This window comes from Gopherus flavomarginatus, chromosome 9 (genome assembly GCF_025201925.1).
Source record: "Gopherus flavomarginatus isolate rGopFla2 chromosome 9, rGopFla2.mat.asm, whole genome shotgun sequence".
NCBI classification, from domain to species: domain Eukaryota; kingdom Metazoa; phylum Chordata; order Testudines; family Testudinidae; genus Gopherus; species Gopherus flavomarginatus.
In genome coordinates, this window is record NC_066625.1 from 58,041,300 (window position 1) to 58,059,263 (window position 17,964).

The window sequence follows — 17,964 nt, forward strand, 5'->3', positions numbered from 1 at the left end:
CTAGGAGGGGTCTGGGTCAGGAACATTGTTAATATTGGACCCATGAAGTCAGACTTCATGATATGCAATGTGCTGTCACTGCCATCTGTTAAATATAGTTTAGTGAATTTCTGTGCTGGGTAAAGGTGCTGGATTAATAGTCTTGGAAACTGAGGTTTTATATTAACCAGTAAAATAAATGCAGTAAAAGAAGTATCTGTGCAAGCTGCTCCCCACAGCCTAACCTAGGGCTGGGCAAACTATGGCCCGTGGGCCGGATCCAGCCTACCAGTCATTTTAAGCCAGCCCTCGAGCTCCCGCTGGGGAGCAGTATCTGGGGCTTGTCCTGCTCCAGCATTTCAGCTGGGGAGCAGGGTCGGGGGCTACTCCACACAGCTCCCAGAAGCAGCAGCATGGCCCCCCTCTGGCTCCTACGTGTAGGGACAGCCAGAAGGCTCCGCTTTGCACACTTCCCCTGCCCTACATGCTGCCCCTGCAACTTCCATTGGCTGGGAACTGCCACCAATGGGAGCTGAAGGGGCGGTGCCTGCAGCTGGGGCAGCATGCATAGCCACCTGGTCGTGGCTCTGCGTAGGCACTAGAAAAGTAACATGCTGCTGCTTCCAGGAGCTGCTTGATGTAAGCGCCACCCAGAGACTGCACTCCTGAGCCTCTCCCCACACCCCAACCCCCTGCCCCAACCCTGATGCCCCTCCCACCCTCCAAACCCCTCAATCCCAGCCCAGAGCACCCACCTACTCCCCAAACTCCCTATTCCCAGCCCTATCCCAGCCAGAGCCCTCCCCTCCTCCCCACGCAAACCTCCCACCCAGCCTGGAGCCCCCTCCCGTACCCTGAACTCCTAATTTCTGGCCCCGCCTCAGAGCCCTCTCCCCCAACTAGGGCCCTCACCCCCTCCAAAACCCCAACCCCAATTTTGTGAGCATTCATGGCACACCATACAATTTCTATTCCCAGATGTGGCCCTCGGGCCAAAAAGTTTGCCTACCCCAGCCTAACCAGTGTATTTCAACCATGATCTGGAGGGAACATCTGCAAGGATGAGAAAAGGGTTCAGTGTCCATAATAAATTCAGTCCTTGGCTTCTGCTATCATTGCCAGTGGTTGTGATGTCTTTTTTCTATGAACGGGTACCCATTAGGGAGTGACCACCGATTTACAGTATTTCACATAAGGCCACCAGACCGAGAAATTCTCTTTGCTAGCCACCAAAGCCTTGATTTTCTCTGTGCTGTGTTTGTACTGAGCCTGACTCAGAGACTGTAGGGGATGCAACATACTTTGCAATGCCATTCCCTTCCAGAATAGATTAGAGCAGCCCTGATAGGACATTTGGCAGTCAGGAAAGCTATCAGCATAGATGATGTGCTACAGGTCACACCTTGAACCAGGGATAGACTGGGATTTGTACCCTAATTGGGGGGAAAATCTCACTTCAGATACCTTGGTTCCCTTAGTCCCTTGCAGGGCCAGATTTAGGGGCAAGTGACCGAGGCAACTGCCTGAGGTGCCAGGCTTTTGGGGTATTGGGGTTGAGGTGCTGTTTTTGTTTTATGACTTTGATGCATGATTTGTGTGCAAATTTATCATCTTATATGACAGGGATAAATCATGCATGCAAATTGTGCATCAAAGTCATGAAATGGGCTACAAATGCAACAAAAGTAAGGTATCCAAAAGTTTAACAAATGGAGGGGGCAACATTTGGTCTAGGGTCAGTCCTGGTGCCTTGTTCTAACCACTAGACATTGCTGCCTCTGTATATACATTATTGTATGCAGTGGGGCTGTAGCTGTGTAGATCCCAGGATATTAGATGTAATATTTTTCATTGGACCAACTTCTGTTGGTGAGAGAGACATGCTTTCCAGCTTACACTGAGGGCTTCTTCAGGAAGAAACTGTAAAGCGTGTCCCTCTCACCAACAGACGTTGATCCAATAAAAAATATTGCCTCACCCACATTGTCTCTATGCAGCCTTCCTTCAGTTGTTAAGATAGTTCTGAAGCCGGCGGGATTATGGTCTCTTAACAGAGAGTTTGTGTTGGGGGAAGGGAGGAGAGTGGATCCCATTCTGCTGAAGTGGCCAGAGGGGTCATTTTTCAGCTGCAGTCTCAGACAAGCTAATTGTAGTTTGCCCAGAAGCCCATTTCACTTACAGGAAGATGGCCAAGAGGTTTCTTTACCTCCAGTTATTCTTAGCACACTGAGCATATTGCCTGCAGCCCCTCATGTTCCTCATTACACCTTGTTCCTGTATTTCTCTTGACTTTTAGCTGAACCCAGCGCATGGCAGCATTTCCCCGCAATAAAAATCCACTCTTGGGTCTTGTCCCTGATGGACTGGAGCGACCCAGCCAGCCTCTCTTGCTGGACTCCTGCGGAATATAAATGAGTTATCGAGCGACTCTTAGTGGTTCAGAGCTACTCTTACAGCGGGAAGTTACAGAGAGGGAGTGCCGCGGAGAGACAGAGACCGGGGCAGCAGAGAGCTGGTTTCCTTCTGACACTGGATGCTCCTCATCAGTTTTCACGCCACACGAGCCCTGTATTGTGCTCGAGGAAAACACAGGGGAAAGGACGATGGCACCATCATTTTTGGGTGACACCTGCCTGGGATTTTAACCTTCTCCCTCCTAACACATCAAAAACCAGCCTTTGCCAAGGTTCTCAGAAACGACTTCATTGCTTCTTGCTAGCCGGACAGGTGCAGGCAAGTGCAGTTCAATGCGGGCTTGGGGATTTCTTCAGCACGATCACGAAGGGTATATGCTCTAAATGCCTACAGCACTGAGGACTCTTGCAACTTCTTATGTGATGCATTTGCACAAAGGGAGAATTCCTCATTTAAGATGGGTAATAAGCAAACGATATTTACTGATGAACAGCTAGATGCCTATCAGGTAAGATTCCTAATTCTGCATTAAGGAGAAGGGGGTGATCTGAATTTGCTGCTCTGGTTTTTGATGTATGATCCAACTTAGCTTGTAGGGACATGTTTATCCTTTACTGTCACTCTCTCTCACCTCTTATACCTGTTAATTAGACAATTAGTGGGGGTTTCCACGTGCATATAAATCTAGTTCCCTATCCCGGTGCAAAAAGAACTCTTCCCCCTCCACCTGGAAGGGGAATCAAATCCCAGACATGAAAAGGCCAGGAAACAGAGATTGAAGTTTGTGACCACAGTGATAAATGGGAGGTTTTAGAGTGATCCTTGCATTGAGCATGTTTTTAAAGAGATTGTGTCAGATACACTTGCACTTTATGTCCCTGATTCCTTCAATGGCAAAGAAATTTATACCGGTCAGTTTCATGTCTCCTAACAACTATGTACTGCACTCACTGCTCTTTGAAGAGCTAGAGAGGTGTTTCAGTTTTAATCCGTTAGATATGGTTGCCCTAGGTTTGCTCACACTTCTGGGTGGAAATATTCCTTCTCCCCTTGACAGAGAGAGATCTGCATTTTGGGAGCAGCACTCTCCAGAAGTGACAGTTTTTTGAATACAGCATGTCACCTCAGTTGCATTTTTCTCTCCCCACTAAAGTCTTTCCCTATCTCCATTCACAACATCTCAGCACACTGCAGAGATGCCTGAAGCAGAGTGGGGAGCTGCCCACACTAACTGGCATCTTGCACAAATCCAAGAGAATAAAAGATAACAGAATGTAAAATAGGAGAAAGCAGAGAAAAAGGGGAGCTGTATAACCATCCTGAGAGGTATAGAGGGCTGGCTGCTCTGTTTTCTTCGACAAAGGGTTTATAACATTGCAACATTCAGCTTCTCTCCTGACCCAGGACCTGATCTAAAGTCAATAGTCTTTTCACTAGCCTCAGTGAGCTTTGGATCAGCCTTTAAAATGGAATGCATAATTTCAGAAACTAGATTCATTTAGAACAACCCCAGATGGGGATGTTCTCAGATTTCTTAATATTTAACAAATACTGAAGTAGGCAAATAGCAATGCTCTTCTATACTTTGCTTGTTACTTCTCACCTTAAAACAGCTCTCCCATGATGAAAACAGGATAGTTTCATAATACAATATGAGAATAAATACATTCACACACTGATCCAATATCCTGACTGGATTCCTCCCTTTCATAATGTCACAGACGTGTGCTTTGTCATGTTCATATACTGATCACAGCAGCATGCAGGGAAGGTCCATTTAACCTCACTTAGTTGCTGATCACACCCCAACCTGCTATCGGTCATCGCAGTATATTCTGTAGGCTCAGCAAGCTTAACCAAGGCTATGTTTATAGCGATGCTCAACATGCTTCAGAAAGGGAAATAAGAGATCTGTAAAACACCTAATGTCTGTATTCCTACTACCAATAAAAGTGAACACAGAGCAGAGACCCAGCTGCAGTAAAACAAAACAAGACCTGAATGTAATTAACATGAACATCTTGGCACAAGCTGGCAAATGTTAGAGCTGAAATGCCATCCTTAATTCATTACACTTCATCTAGAATTTGCAGCCCATACCTTTCATAACATCGGGAAATTTATCTCAGACTCTTGCAGTAGCTAGGCACAATGGGTTGAGTTAGCCTATGGAATTCCTCTTCTGCAGGATGTCATAAAATTAATTAAAGTCACTGGATCTTTAAAAGGGCTGGATAATTTTATGACCAGTAATAACATTTGTTTTTATGCGTGTTAAGAACAGGGCACTTGAATCTCATGCTTCAGGATATCAGCTAATCACCTCATGGGTCAGGAAGGAATATTACTCATATATACTGTGCAGATAGGTAGGCAAAGTGTTTTGTTGCTTATTTGCCTTCTCTGGAGTATCAGTTATTACACGTTGCTGGGAGCATGAGTGAAGGAGCAGGAGACCCTATCCTGCTTGTCTCATTGAGGGTAGGAGGGCTACCTGCATGAGTAAGGCAAACAAGATTTAGCCTAAGGATGGAGTTTAAGCCTTTTTCTTTGAATATCCCAACTTGGGTAAAGTAATTGCAGCTTCCAGGTTACTCAGGCAAAAAGCCAAATTCCCTGTGCTGGTTATTCCCATCTGTGGATGAAGGACTTCTATGACACTCACCTCAGAGCTTCCTTTCCATTCTTCTCTGAGGGCAGATTCAGGGGATCAGTGTTTGGATCCTGTAGATCTGTATGGAATTTGGGAGAACCACCATAGCCCTGGGGCATCCACACAGAGAATTCTTTCCTCCACACTGCATTGTGTTCTCCCACTCTTCATCCTGAACCACAGGAGTCATGTGGAGTGTTCCACAGGGAAGAGGAAGAAGCCGCATAACTCCCTGCATACTCCAGAGTAATTCCATTGAAGCTGAAGATTTACATCAGCATAAGTGGGGCAAGATGTGACCAAGAGTATGCAGTAAGTTATGCCGTTTTTCTGTCATATACTTGGCAGTGGCCCCATGGCTGCAGTAACTTACATGCTATGCTTTGTAGGTTTGGGGAGGTGGAGAATAGGCTGGAGACCTGCTGACCCACCTGCCCCCCTTTCCACCATTGAAATTCTTCAAAGATGTCTCTGTTGTGCTGGAGGCAGGGGAGCATGGAGTACTGGGCCAACAGCTTTTTAAAATATGGACTTCCCATTGTTTGGAAACAGTGGGTGGGAATTTCAAAGGGGCCTAAGAGAGCTAGGATGCCAAATCCATTAAGCCTAGGAGTTCCAGATCTAAATAGAAGAGCCTCGACCATTTGAGCTAAAGGACCAGTTCCTTATAGTATATGGAGTATATAGATTAGAGTACTCTTGATATGCACCTGTGTGCATGTAACTCACAGATGGTCTTTATAAAAGAGAGAACTCACCTCAGCAACATCAGGATTGTGGATTAAAAACATTACTCATTAAATGTTGTAAAAACATTTAAAATGGACCTTGCAGCTTGATCAATTCTTATTTTGCACTTCTGGTAATTGGAATTAGGTAGCTTTTTTCCCCTCCTCTATCTATCTAGGCCAGGGGGTAAGCAAGCTATGTATGGCTAGCTGATCTTCATTGGCACTCACACTGCCTGGGTCCTGGCCACCGGTCCGGGGGCCTCTGCATTTTAATTTAATTTAATTTTAAATGAAGCTTCTTAAACATTTTGAAAATCTTATTTACTTTGCATAGAACAATAGTTCAGTTATATATTATAGGCTTATAGAAAGAGACCTTGTAAAAATGTTAAAATGTATTACTGGCACACAAAACCTTAAATTTGAGTGAATAAATGAAGACTCGGCACACCACTGCTGAAAGGTTGCCAACCCCTGAGCTAGGCATTTGTACCATACTCATCACAGTGGCATCTGAATGACTTCTTGGCAACGGAGGTATTGCCTTTTTATACGTAGTACTTCAATAGTCTATACCATATAGGCTTAATGAATTGGTCATTTATTTCTTGCTTTTAGATCCAGAAATTTTGGGTTCAATCATCCAAAAGAGGATCCGTGTGTCATTACACTATATAATGTGTTTTAAGGAAAGGTTTTTATAAGTCTGAAGATGAATATTTGACTGAAACTGTAAGAGAGCTATGTAGTGAGACTTGATCATATTTAAACCCTCCCCATCTCTTATTTTAGTGAAAGGTGGAGGCAACCATCACAATTCTACAAAGCTACAAATCTCCTATTACCTTCTCCTATCATTTGGCAGCCTTTATTCCCTTAGTGTAGTGCACCAGTTGATAGCTCTTTAAATTATCATAAGCACATTGAAAAGCTTTGGAAATTTAAAGGAAATGGGCTTTTGCACAGATTGGTTTCCCAGCAGAACTTCATGTCTGTTAACAGCTATATACTAATAGGAAAGTGAATCCTGCCAGGGCTTTCTGCTGCCATTGCCCTATGCTCAGGTTGGTGAAATCATTTAAACTGACAAATGCAAAACAGAAGTAAGGTCTCAAGGAGAAAAGAGTAAACATTAGTCAATAGAAAAGAAACATTTCTCTAACAAAGTGTATTTTAAGATTGAGCTTTTAAAAGCTCCTAAGAGACAGTGAACACTCAATTTCCATTCAAATGAAACCCCTGGTGGCTTTTGAAAATCTCATTCTCTGTGTCTAAGGGCCAGATTTTGTCACCCGTACTCACACTGAGTAGTACGTACCTAACATGACTTTGTGGGTGTCCCCATGATTTAATTCAGATCATTTGTGGGCAATTGTCTACACATGCAAGTTCGTCCAGAATATGGTAGGGCTTGAATTTAAAGCAGAATAGCTATTCCAGAACACTTCCACTTTCACTGATAATTTGGAAAAGGGCACTCTTATTCTGGAATAAGAGTGTCCACACATGGAGTTATTCTAGAATAGCTATTCCAGAATAACTCCATGTGTAGAGACACCCTAAAATAAGCATGTGAGGAGTCCCGGTGTCGTCACTGGAGTCAGACTACACACACTCACTCACTCTCTCTCTAAAAGATAAGTATATATTTAAGTGTTTTCCTGAACTGGAGCCTTAGTCAAGTTCATGCTTGTGAAAGCTGCCACATTGACAACCTGGCAAACAAAGTTTTATGTCTATGCACTGAGCATGTCAAGCTCAGGCAACACCATTGTAAGGTTCCTTTCACCATACAGCTAATCTGTGTCAGCCCTCAGTTTGGGGGATCACGGCTACGGTGGGAGGGTGGTTCTGTCCTGTGTCATTGGCCTTGAGGCTGACACTTCCAGGTTCCAACTGTGATGTGGGCAGGGGCAAAAGTAATTTTAAGGACTTACCAGAACTCTGGAATCCTTAGGAGGGGCAGAGCCTCAACCAGAAGAGGCGGGGCCTTTAAATCCCTGGGTGCTTTAAATCAGGATTTAAAGGGCCCAGGGCTGGGGCTGTGGTAGCAGCAACTGGGAGCCCAGGCCCTTTAAATCACCCTCAGAGCTACCAGCTGCAGAGAGGGCTGGGTGCCCCGTGGGTGATTTAAAGGGCCTGGGGCTTCAGCTGCTGCTACCACAGCAGAGCCCTGGGCACTTTAAATCATCATCAGAGGGGGCCCTGACCTCTGGTGGAGCTTTAAAGGGCCTGGTCCTCTGCCGCACTAGCGGCAGCTGGGAGCCCCTGGCCCTCTAAATCACCACCAGAGCCCTGCCGCCGCTACCCCACGGCTCCAGCAGCAGGGCTCAGGTGGCAATTTAAAGGGCCCCAAAGGGTAGCAGCAGTGGGAGCCCCAAGCCCTTTAAATTGCCACCCAAGCTGCATTGTCAGAGCCCTGGGATAGCAGCGGCAGCTGGTGGCTCAGGGAGTGACTTAAAGGGCCTGGGACTCCGGCTGCCGCTATCGGCCTGGGCCCCTTAAATCATCCCCAGAGCCCTGCTGCCGGAGCCCTGGGGAAGCGGCGGTGGTGCTCTGATGGCAAGTTAAAGGGCCTGGGGTGGTACTGGCGGTCAAGCCCCTGGCCCTTTAAATTGCCGCCAGAGCCATGCCACCACTACTCCAGTGCTCCGGCAGGCTCCGGGGATGATTCAAAGGGCCTGGGGCAGTAGTGGCTACCGGAGCCCTGGACCCTTTAAATCGTCCTCGAAGCCCTGCTGTCGTAGCCCTGGGGAGGCAGCGGTGGGTCTCTGGTAGCTATTTTAAGGGCTGGGGTGGTAGCAGCTGCTATAGCCCTGGATCCTTTAAATAGCTGCCAGAGCCCCATTGCCGATACCCGAGGGCTCCGTGGATGATTTAAAGGGCCCAGAGTGGTAGCTGCGGCAGGCGCCCAGGGGCCTTTAAATCGCCGCCCGAGCTCTGCCGCTGCTTCCCCAGGGCTCCGGCAGCAGGAATCTGGTGGCAATTTAAAAGGCCCGGGGCTCCAGATGCTGCTAGGAGCCCCAGGCCCTTTAAATTGCTGCCGGGGAAAGCAGATCTTCCCCGGTATGGTGCACTAGCTCTTGCTGGTATGCCATACTGGGGCATACTGGCTTACTTTCACCTCTGAATGGGGGTTCCTGCTTGCTAAGAACTAAGCTGCAACTTCCAACTCATTACACATATGGCAGGGAACAACAGTTAGCTTTTGACAGGGGTGAAAGTAAGGTGGCATGGGCCAGTACAGCATACTGGTAAAAAGTGGCACCAGTACCAGCCCCTCCCACCTTACTTTAAAGCACTGTCGCGGCATAAGGACCCTTCTTAAAGCGCTGTCACAGCAGCACTTTATCGTTGCTGCCCCTTTTGCTCCCCCCCAGACTGCCAACGTGCGGGAAGGGGCAAAAAGAGCAGCTGCCCCGGGGCTGGCGATTTAAAAGGGCCTGTGGCTCTAGCCGCTGCTGCGGTAGTGGCAGAGGCAGCCAGAGCCCCAGGCCCTTTAAATTGCCGCTGGAGCCAGTAGCGTACCTAGCAGGGTGCTGGGGAAGCAGCCACTTCCCCTCAGCACGTTTTCCGAAAGCAGCACCTGCTGGGCCAGCGCTGAGGGCAGCACGACCAGAGGAGCCATGGGTGGGGGCGGCAGGCACGGCTGGAGGAGCGATGGGGCTGGCTCCTCAGCCATCGCGTCCCATGCTCAGCACAGTCCCAACATCGCCGCAGCCACCATTAGCAGGCCCCAGCCACGCCGCAGGATCGGGAGTGGGGTGCTGAATCTGGGGGGTACTCGCCTCAGGCAGCTCACCACAACTGGCGACCAGCCCTGGCTGCTCCTAGGTGGAGGCACAGCTGAGTGGCTTTGCGTGCTGTCTCTGCCCACAGGTGCCTCCCTTGCAACTTCCATTGGTCATGGTTCCCAACCAGCAGAAACTGCAGAGCTAGTGCCCGAGGTGGGGCAGGGGCAGCACGCAGAGCCGCTTGCTGTGCCTCCGCCTAGGAGCAGCCTGAACAGGTTGCTGCTTGCGGAGAGCCACCTTAGATGAGCGGCACCCAGATCCAGCACCCTGCACCCCCTCCCATGCCCCAACCCCCTGCCCTGAGCCCCCCTCATACCCAATCTCCCTCCCAGAGCCCATGCCCTGCACCCCCTCTCATGCCCCAACCGCCTGCAGGCCCCATGCCAACTGGACTATAAACTGGAATCTCAATGAAGATCAGAAATGACAGTTTATCAAGCTTTCCGGTTGGTGAAGTGCCAGATAAAACAGCTTTTACTGTATATGCTAAATAGTAATAATAATAACAAACAGCTGAGCCATTGGCTAATGTTAGCTTTTAGCTCAGACTATTTCACATCCCACATGCCCTCCTTTGTAAAAACACTGATCACTACAGGGTTAAAAGATCAATTGATAAGAGCAAGGTACTGATCTGAAACAAATTACTTTTATGGCCTACCAAGAAACACCATTTATAAAATAAAAACAGGTCAGGAAGTTACATTTAATGGTTTTTAAAAACTCTGCTTAACCCAATCATAAGTAGGGTGCATAAAGAAAATAAAATCTAATCCTGGGGGGCTAGATAGTGCTACCCTCACTCACATTAGGTGGTTCTTTACTCCACAAGCAGTCCTATTGAAATCAATGGAACTATCCATAATGGAAACTACTATCCAACATGAGAAAGGGGATCACAATTTGGTTCTTGGGCCCTGATGTTACACACATGAATAGCCTCTAGGGTTGCCAACTTTCTGTTAGCACAAAACCAAACACTCTAGCCCTGCCTCTTCCCTGAGGCCCCACCCGTGTCCCACCCCTTCCCTGAGACCCTGCCCCCCACTCACTACATTCCCCCTCCTTTGGTGGCTCGCTCTTTCCCCACCCTCACTCACTTTCACTGGGCTGGGGCAGGGTGTTGGGGTGCGGGAGAGGGTGAGGGCTCTGGGGTGGGGCCAGAAATGAGTAATTCAGGGTACGGGAGAGGGCTTGGGACTGGGGTAGGAAGTTGGGGTGTGGGAGGGGGTGAGGGCCCTGGCTGGGGGTACTAACTCTGAGGTGGAGCTAGGGATGAGGGGGTTGGAGTGCTTGGGGGTGGGACGGAAGGATTCAGAATGTGGGAGGGGGCTGCGGGTTGATGCAGGGGTTTGGGGTGTGGGAGAGGTGAGGGGTTTGGAGTGCAGGAGGGGGTATTGGCTCTGGGCTGGGGATGTGGGCTCTAGGGTGGGGCTGGGGATGAGGAATTTGAGGTACAGGATGGGGCTCTGGGTTGCGGGGGGGTTTGGGCTTACCTTGGGTGGCTCCTGGTCAGTGGTGCAGGGGGGCTAAAGCAGGCCGTCTGCCTGTCCTGGCTCCGTGCTGTGTCCCAGAACTGTCCAGCAGGTCTGGCTCCTCGGTGGGGGAGGAAGCTCTGCAGCGTGTACTGCTCTCACCTGCAGGCACCGCCCCCCAGCTCCCAGTGCTGCCCCCCCATTTAGGAGTCAGACCTGACTTTTAATGGCCCAGTTGGCAGTACTGATTGGGGCTTCCAGGGTCCCTTTTCAACCGGAACACCGGACACCCGGTCACCGTAATTAGACTCATTGACTTCAATGAGACTCATAGGAGGCAAACCAACGTCCTGATCTCACATTTCATATTGCCATTGAACATATACCACATTAAATTACTTTTACTGTCCATCAAATTGCAGCTGCAGTCATTCAAAATAACAATATCAAGATCTTAAGTGTTCTTATGTGACATTCTAACAGCAGATTTTAAAGGCAAAGCTTTACCAAAAACCAATGAATATAAAGCAGTTTTGCCTTTACTACTGTAAATTATCTTGCTACAGATTTAGGTAATCTAGATGTTAAAGCCTACATTGCACATTCTTAGTGTGTGTGTTTTTCTGAGATGAATCAAATGCCCACTTAATAGCTACTGTCGTCAATATAGACCTAGCTGGCATTTTGTTGGTCAGTTTTTTAAATTTGTTTGCAAATACAGACCCCAGTTCAGCAAGGTACTTAAGTATGTACATAACTTTAAACCTGTGAGTAACCCAGTTGACTTCAATGGGACCATGAATGTGTTTAAAGCAAGTGCTTGAATACTGTACTAAACCTGGGCCGTATTGATTTAGAATGATAAAATAAATTTCAATTTCACAACAGCTCAACGATAGTCCTAGGGACATATTTTTATCTGTACAGTAACTGATTACATTTGTAGAACATTTGGTGATCAAATCTTAAAAACCTACTGGAATCCCAAGAAAAATGGCTGAATTATTATAGTTATGAAAAAAATCACTAATAGACAGTGGTGGAAATGAGGATACTATTTGGAGATGATATATGTTTCAAGTGGCAAGAACTCCTGTACGCACTCACTTTGGGCAGACTCTGGTTAATTCATTATGTGATTCCCTCATTGTGTGTTGGCAAAATCTTCTTTGCCTAGTGCAGTACAATATAAATTTTGACATACTGTGAAAAATAATTAGGAATTTTCCAAAGTAAAACCTCTGGAATAAATCTTTTAAAAAAAATCTAAAACAGATGCAAGTGTTGCTGCATCAAATATTTCTTGTTTCTGGAGGCTGCTTTTGGAATTGAAATAAAATATATATTTAACTTTTAGGGGCCTGACCCTATTCACATTAAAATCAGTGGCAAAACTCCCCTTTGGTTTCAGTAGGTGAGGAACAGATTCTTGTTACTTTTTGCCTCAGTTTGTCATCCTCTTCTGGGATAATTGGATTGATATGACCCTTTTGCATGATTATTAGTCAAGGTGAGTGAGGTAGTATCTTTTACTAGACCAACTTCCGTTGATGAGAGAGAGAAGCTTTTGAGACACACAGAGCTCTTCTTCAGGTCCTGCGTACATGATTATTAGTTGTATTATAGTAGCACTTTGAGGTCCTATTGTGATAGAAACACATTGGAGCAGGGACTGTCTCTTCCTGAGAGTTTATAATCTAAATAAACCAGTGTCGAGCCAAAGGGAGGGTGGGGAGGAACTCGGATACACTCAATGAAGCCACACCAGGTGCATAAGTATAACCAGCTTTATTGCCAAAGTATAATAACCTTCCCAGCCTTCACATGTTACTAAATACGTGCTTTCCAGCAAGCAAGCAAGCATCAATGCTTACACCTCTTCTGCTACGGACAGTCCCAGACCCTCTAGCCTTGTCCTTGAGAGCTTGTAGCAGGTGCTGCTCCAGCGTGGGGAATTCCTGGGCACCCATAAGGCCAGGGTCCACAGGTGAGACTGTTCATCTAAAGCAATTCACACAGCCATTTTTAATCATCACCTCCTTCTAAGGTGGTGGCGGGGGAAGGGGGGGTATTCACCCACAAGCAGGCTCTGGCAGGAAACACTGCTGTTTTCTGTTTCCACACTTCACGGTCTTAGGCCTCGCTTATCACTTCACTTGTTTATTCAGTCCAGTGGCTTCAAGGCAGCCCAGCCGATCAAAGCCAGTTCACTACTAGCTCCCCCCAAAACCATTCTGAAACAACAGCCCAAGGTAACTTGTGGTCAGCCCCAACAACCAGACACACAAAGAGTGGGAGAGCAGAGACAGAGGCCCAGATCCTCAAAGGCATTTAGTTGCCTAATTTCCATTGATTTCAATGGGAGTCAGGCACCTATCTACCTTTGAGGATCTCAGCCAAAGTGACTTGCCCAAAGTCCCAGCAGCTTAAGTAGCTCAGCAAAGACTAGAATCCAAATGTCCTAACTCCCATTCTTGATCCCTACTCACTAGGCCATTCTACCTTCTACTACTATAGAATAAATCTTTCCCCTACATATTAACTTTTAAATGATAGTAATCACTCCAAAACCACACTGTGTGGAAGTTATGATTCATTTGGAGTTGATCCATTGACTGCAATTGTGCCTCACTTAATGAATAAAAAGCATGCACATTTTCTACCATAATATTTGCCTGGTTATTTCATCATTCTTAGAATCCTCTAATGAAGCTGCTGCCAGTTCATAATTAGGGTGACCAGATGTCCAGTTTTTGACCAGAACACCTGGTCTTAGGGGATCCTGGTAGCTCCAGTCAGCACTGTTAAGGCAGGCTAGACCCTACCTGTCCTGGCACCACTCTGCGTCCCAGAAGCAGCCAGCAGGTCCAGCTCCTAGGAAGGGGGGCCAAGGGGGTCCGCACACTGCCCCTTCCCCGAGCACCGGCTCCACACTCCCATTGGCCAGGAACAGGCCAATGGGAGCTGAGAGGATGGTGCCGGTGGCGGGTGAGAGCAGTGCATGGAGCCTCTTGTCTTGCCTGCCTACTAGTTTCAGACCTGCTGGCCGCTTCTGGGGCATGTGCAACGTGTCAGGACAGGCAGGCAGCCTGCCTTAACCCCGCTGCGCCACTGACCGGCAGCTACCTGAGGTAAGCCCCTTCCCCATCCCTGAGCCCCACCAAACCCAGAGCCCCCTCCTGCACCCCAAAGCCCTCATCACTGGCCCCACCCCAGAGCCCATACCCCCAGCCCAGAGCCCATACACACTCCTGCACCCTGACCTCCTGCCCCATCCCTGAGCCCCCCTAAACCTGGACCCCTCTCCTGCACCCCAATGCCCTCATCCCCAGCCTCATCCAGAGCCTGCCCCCAACCCAGAGCCCTCACCTCCTGCACCCCAGCCCTGAGTCTCCCCCCAAACCTGGAGTCCCTTTCTGCACCTCAAACCCCTCATCCCCAGCCCCACCCCAGATACTGTACCTCCAGCCCAGAGCCCTCACACACCCCTGAACCCCAACCCCCTGTAACAGCCCTGATCCACCCTAAACCTGGAGTCCCCTCCTGCACCCAAATCCTTCATCCTCAGCCCAGAACCTGCACCCCCAACCCAGAGCCCTCACCCTCCCTGCACCCAACCTCCCTGCCCCAGCCTACAGCCCGCTCCCACACCCTGAACCCTCATTCCGAGCCCCATCCCAGATCCCTCACCCCCTCCTGCACTCCAGCCCCCTGCCTCAACATGCAGCCCTCTCTCGCACTCCAAATTCCTTGGCCCCACCTTCTAGCCTGGAGCTCCCTCCCACACCCCAAGCCCCTGCCCTAGTCCAGTGGGGGTGGGGGAGAGCGAGCCACCAAGGGAGGGGGAATGTAGTGAGTGGGGGTAGGGCTTCTGGGAAAGGGTGGGGAAGGAGGCGGGGCCTTGGAGAAGGGCCGGGGCTAAGATGTTCTGTTTTGTGCCATTAGAAAATTGGCACTCCTATTCATAATAAATATACCCTCTATGAAGCATGTGCAATATAAAGAGCAGAAATATACACTTGTAGTCTTTCAGGTTTATTTATCCTTAAATAATTGATGTGGTAAATATGCATTGTGGTAACCTCACAAACCTAAAGCTTTAGTCTCAGAGCATCATCATCTTTGAATTCCTTTGTCAGTCTTCCTGCATCCCCTTCTTGCTTTCCATAGCCCAACATGAAAATATTTGCCCCCAGAATTAGTGAATGATTGGTTAGTATGTTAGTCTGGATCTGTAAAAGCAGCAATGAGTCCTGTGGCACCTTCTAGACTAACAGAAGTTTTGGAGCCTGAGCTTTCGTGGGTGAATACCCACTTCGTCAGATGCATGATGCATCCGACGAAGTGGGTATTCACCCACGAAAGCTCAGGCTCCAAAACTTCTGTTAGTCTAGAAGGTGCCACAGTACTCTTTGCTGAATGGTTGGTTGTAAGTCACTCAGTGGGCTTTGCTGCTGCCATTCATAAACTGCAGGCTACACTTCTGTGGCTGGCAACACCAGCAGACTCCACTGAGGGAATTGCATCCTATGTACTCTGGGGCCATCTATCATTGCTATGCTTTAAATGTATGTTTGATATTTTTGTAAAAGTAAGTATCAGCATTTGCAGCACGATTATCTATCTCCCTAACTGTTAATGCTGTTGAAAATTTGCAAAGATGCAAATAATAGTTTACAACAAGGTCTTACAGCAGGGATAGTCAATTATTTTTTATCAAAGTCCAAATTTCTTGGTCAAGGTCCGGACTCCAGAGAAAATAATATTAAAAAAATGTAATAATAAGTAAAAAGATTTCTTGGTCTGTTCAAAAGCTTCTGGAGGTCTGGATTTGGCCTGCAGTCTGCCTGTTGACTACCCCTGACTTCCTGGACTGGGAGAGAAACTATCTGCAATCATGTCAGTGGATCATTGCATCTCAGTACCCCTAAGGTCTACCACTGTGTTAGCATAAATCCTCATCCACCAACTGTGGCACATTCATGGACACAGAAAGCCCTTTCTCTCCCCTTATTATATTAACACATATAGCAGCCTCTATAGTGTGTTGTGTGTATATCAAAGCACTTTCTAAAGTTGGGTAGAGACAATTAACCTCATATTATAAGCGAGGCTGAATGACTTGCCCAAGGTCACATACCCAGTCAGTAGCAGAGCCAAACCTGATTTGCTAACTCAGTGCCTTATCCTTTATATCATAGGACCCTTATAAACTTGACCAGTTCAGCTCATCTGCTCCCTGTGCCTCTCCTGAGCAGAGGGTCTTCCATCTCTCAGGATTCTCAGTTAACATGTCCATCCACACAGTAGCACCCTAATCCAGATTATAGCTGTATTTAAACAAAATGCTGTTAAATTAAGGACTGGAGGAAAAAATGCCTGAAGCTAGCGATTTTGTAGTCCGTGCTGAGGAGCGAGATGGTACGTCAATTCCGTAAGTCGTGGAGGTTCCCCCTCTTCGGCAATAAGGTGAGCACGGCTCGCTTGCATGAGAGAGGGAGGACCCCATTCAGCAAAGACTCGGCCCAGATGGTGACCAGGTCTGCTAGCAGGAGGCATTTACATTTAATTTCACCTAGTCACATGCTCTGAGAAGCTATGCTGGAAAGGTCTACAATTTACAAGGCCTAATTACAAAAGGTTAAAGGGGTGCACTTGTGGACCTTATGGAGGTAATGTCCAGGCTCTTGTTCTCTCAGTGAGTAGCTCATGATGTGTCAGGACACCTTAACTCCAGAAAGAGTGTCAGTAAGGGAGACCCTTGTGTTGAAAGTACCCTAAAAGCATGTCTGTTCCTTAGCTTGGCCTTTTTGCTTTCCCTTCAAATTGTCTGTTTCATGACTCCTTGGAAAACTTCTGCAAAGCTGGACCAATGTCTCTTTATCATAGGGATTCAAGGCTCTGTCCTAACACACTCAAGACTGTATCCTGTGAAGGGCACTTCTCTGGCCATATAGTGTGCTGGATAGCTCATGAATAGTCCCTAAAAATCTGTATACAGAGCATGGCACAACGAGAGTTCGTTAAGGGCTCTGCTAGCTAATGGCAAATCTAGAGACACTCTGGCCCTGATTCACCACTGCCTTGTCACTTATGTAGATATTTAAACCTGTGTAAAGTGGAGGTGAAACTGTGCCATTCTCACTTGGTGATGTTTTCCACTCACTTTGCATGAGAGCACTGTAAATAAGTACAAAAAGGGTACTAGAGTATCGGGCCCAGTAAATTTGCTTGTGGTCACATTAAAGTTAATGGCAAAACTTTCATTTACCTCACTGTAGTGGGGTGACCACCCACTCCAGCCTGGAAAAGGTTGGAAAAGCCCTGCAGAGGGCTGGTGCTGGGCACGGTAAAACCCTGGCTGACTGCCGGAAGTGGCTACAGCTGGGGCCACGCCCAAAACCGAGCAACAGGGCCTTATAAGAAGGAAGAGAGAGACCTTCTCTGATTGGAGAGGGAGACAGGCCTGGCTACTAGGGAACTCACTCAGGGGACTTAGAGTGAGGTGGAGCTGGGAAACCCTAGGCCAGCAACTCCCCAGGCTGCAGGGCCTAGTTATAGGCCCACCTAGGTATTGAGTTTGCAGAGGGGCAGCCTGAGGATGGAAAAAGGCAGCCAGTCCAGACCCCTTTCACTAAGATGAGTGGCTGATACTGCAGTCTGCCCAAGTGAATGGGGGTTAGATGGAGACTGGGCAGTAGCCAAAACTGAGGCAAAGTGGGGATAGTGGGTTGGGGGTTCCCCAGGGAGGGAAGACCCAGATTGTACTGGGGGCAGCACCCCAGTTAAAGGGGCACTGGGGTCCAGGGAGGGACATGGGGGCCAGAGGACAGGCAGATCACTGGCCTGCAGAGGGTGCTCCAGAGCTGGATGAGCTAACTCCTGGAAGTCACTAGCAGGAGGTGCTGCAGGGGTGA

The 17,964-nt window shown here is 48.0% G+C and overlaps 1 protein-coding gene across 1 annotated transcript in view; it reads left to right on the forward strand.

The window, feature by feature from the left end:
- Positions 1 to 2,524: 2,524 nt before the first annotated feature.
- Positions 2,525 to 17,964, forward strand: part of CIB2 (calcium and integrin binding family member 2) — a 122,660-nt gene continuing 107,220 nt past the window's right edge. Inside the window, exon 1 of the mRNA XM_050967113.1 lies at positions 2,525 to 2,902. Coding sequence (XP_050823070.1) covers positions 2,852 to 2,902 — 51 coding nt within the window. The 5' untranslated portion in view covers positions 2,525 to 2,851. The remainder of the gene's footprint in view (positions 2,903 to 17,964) is intronic.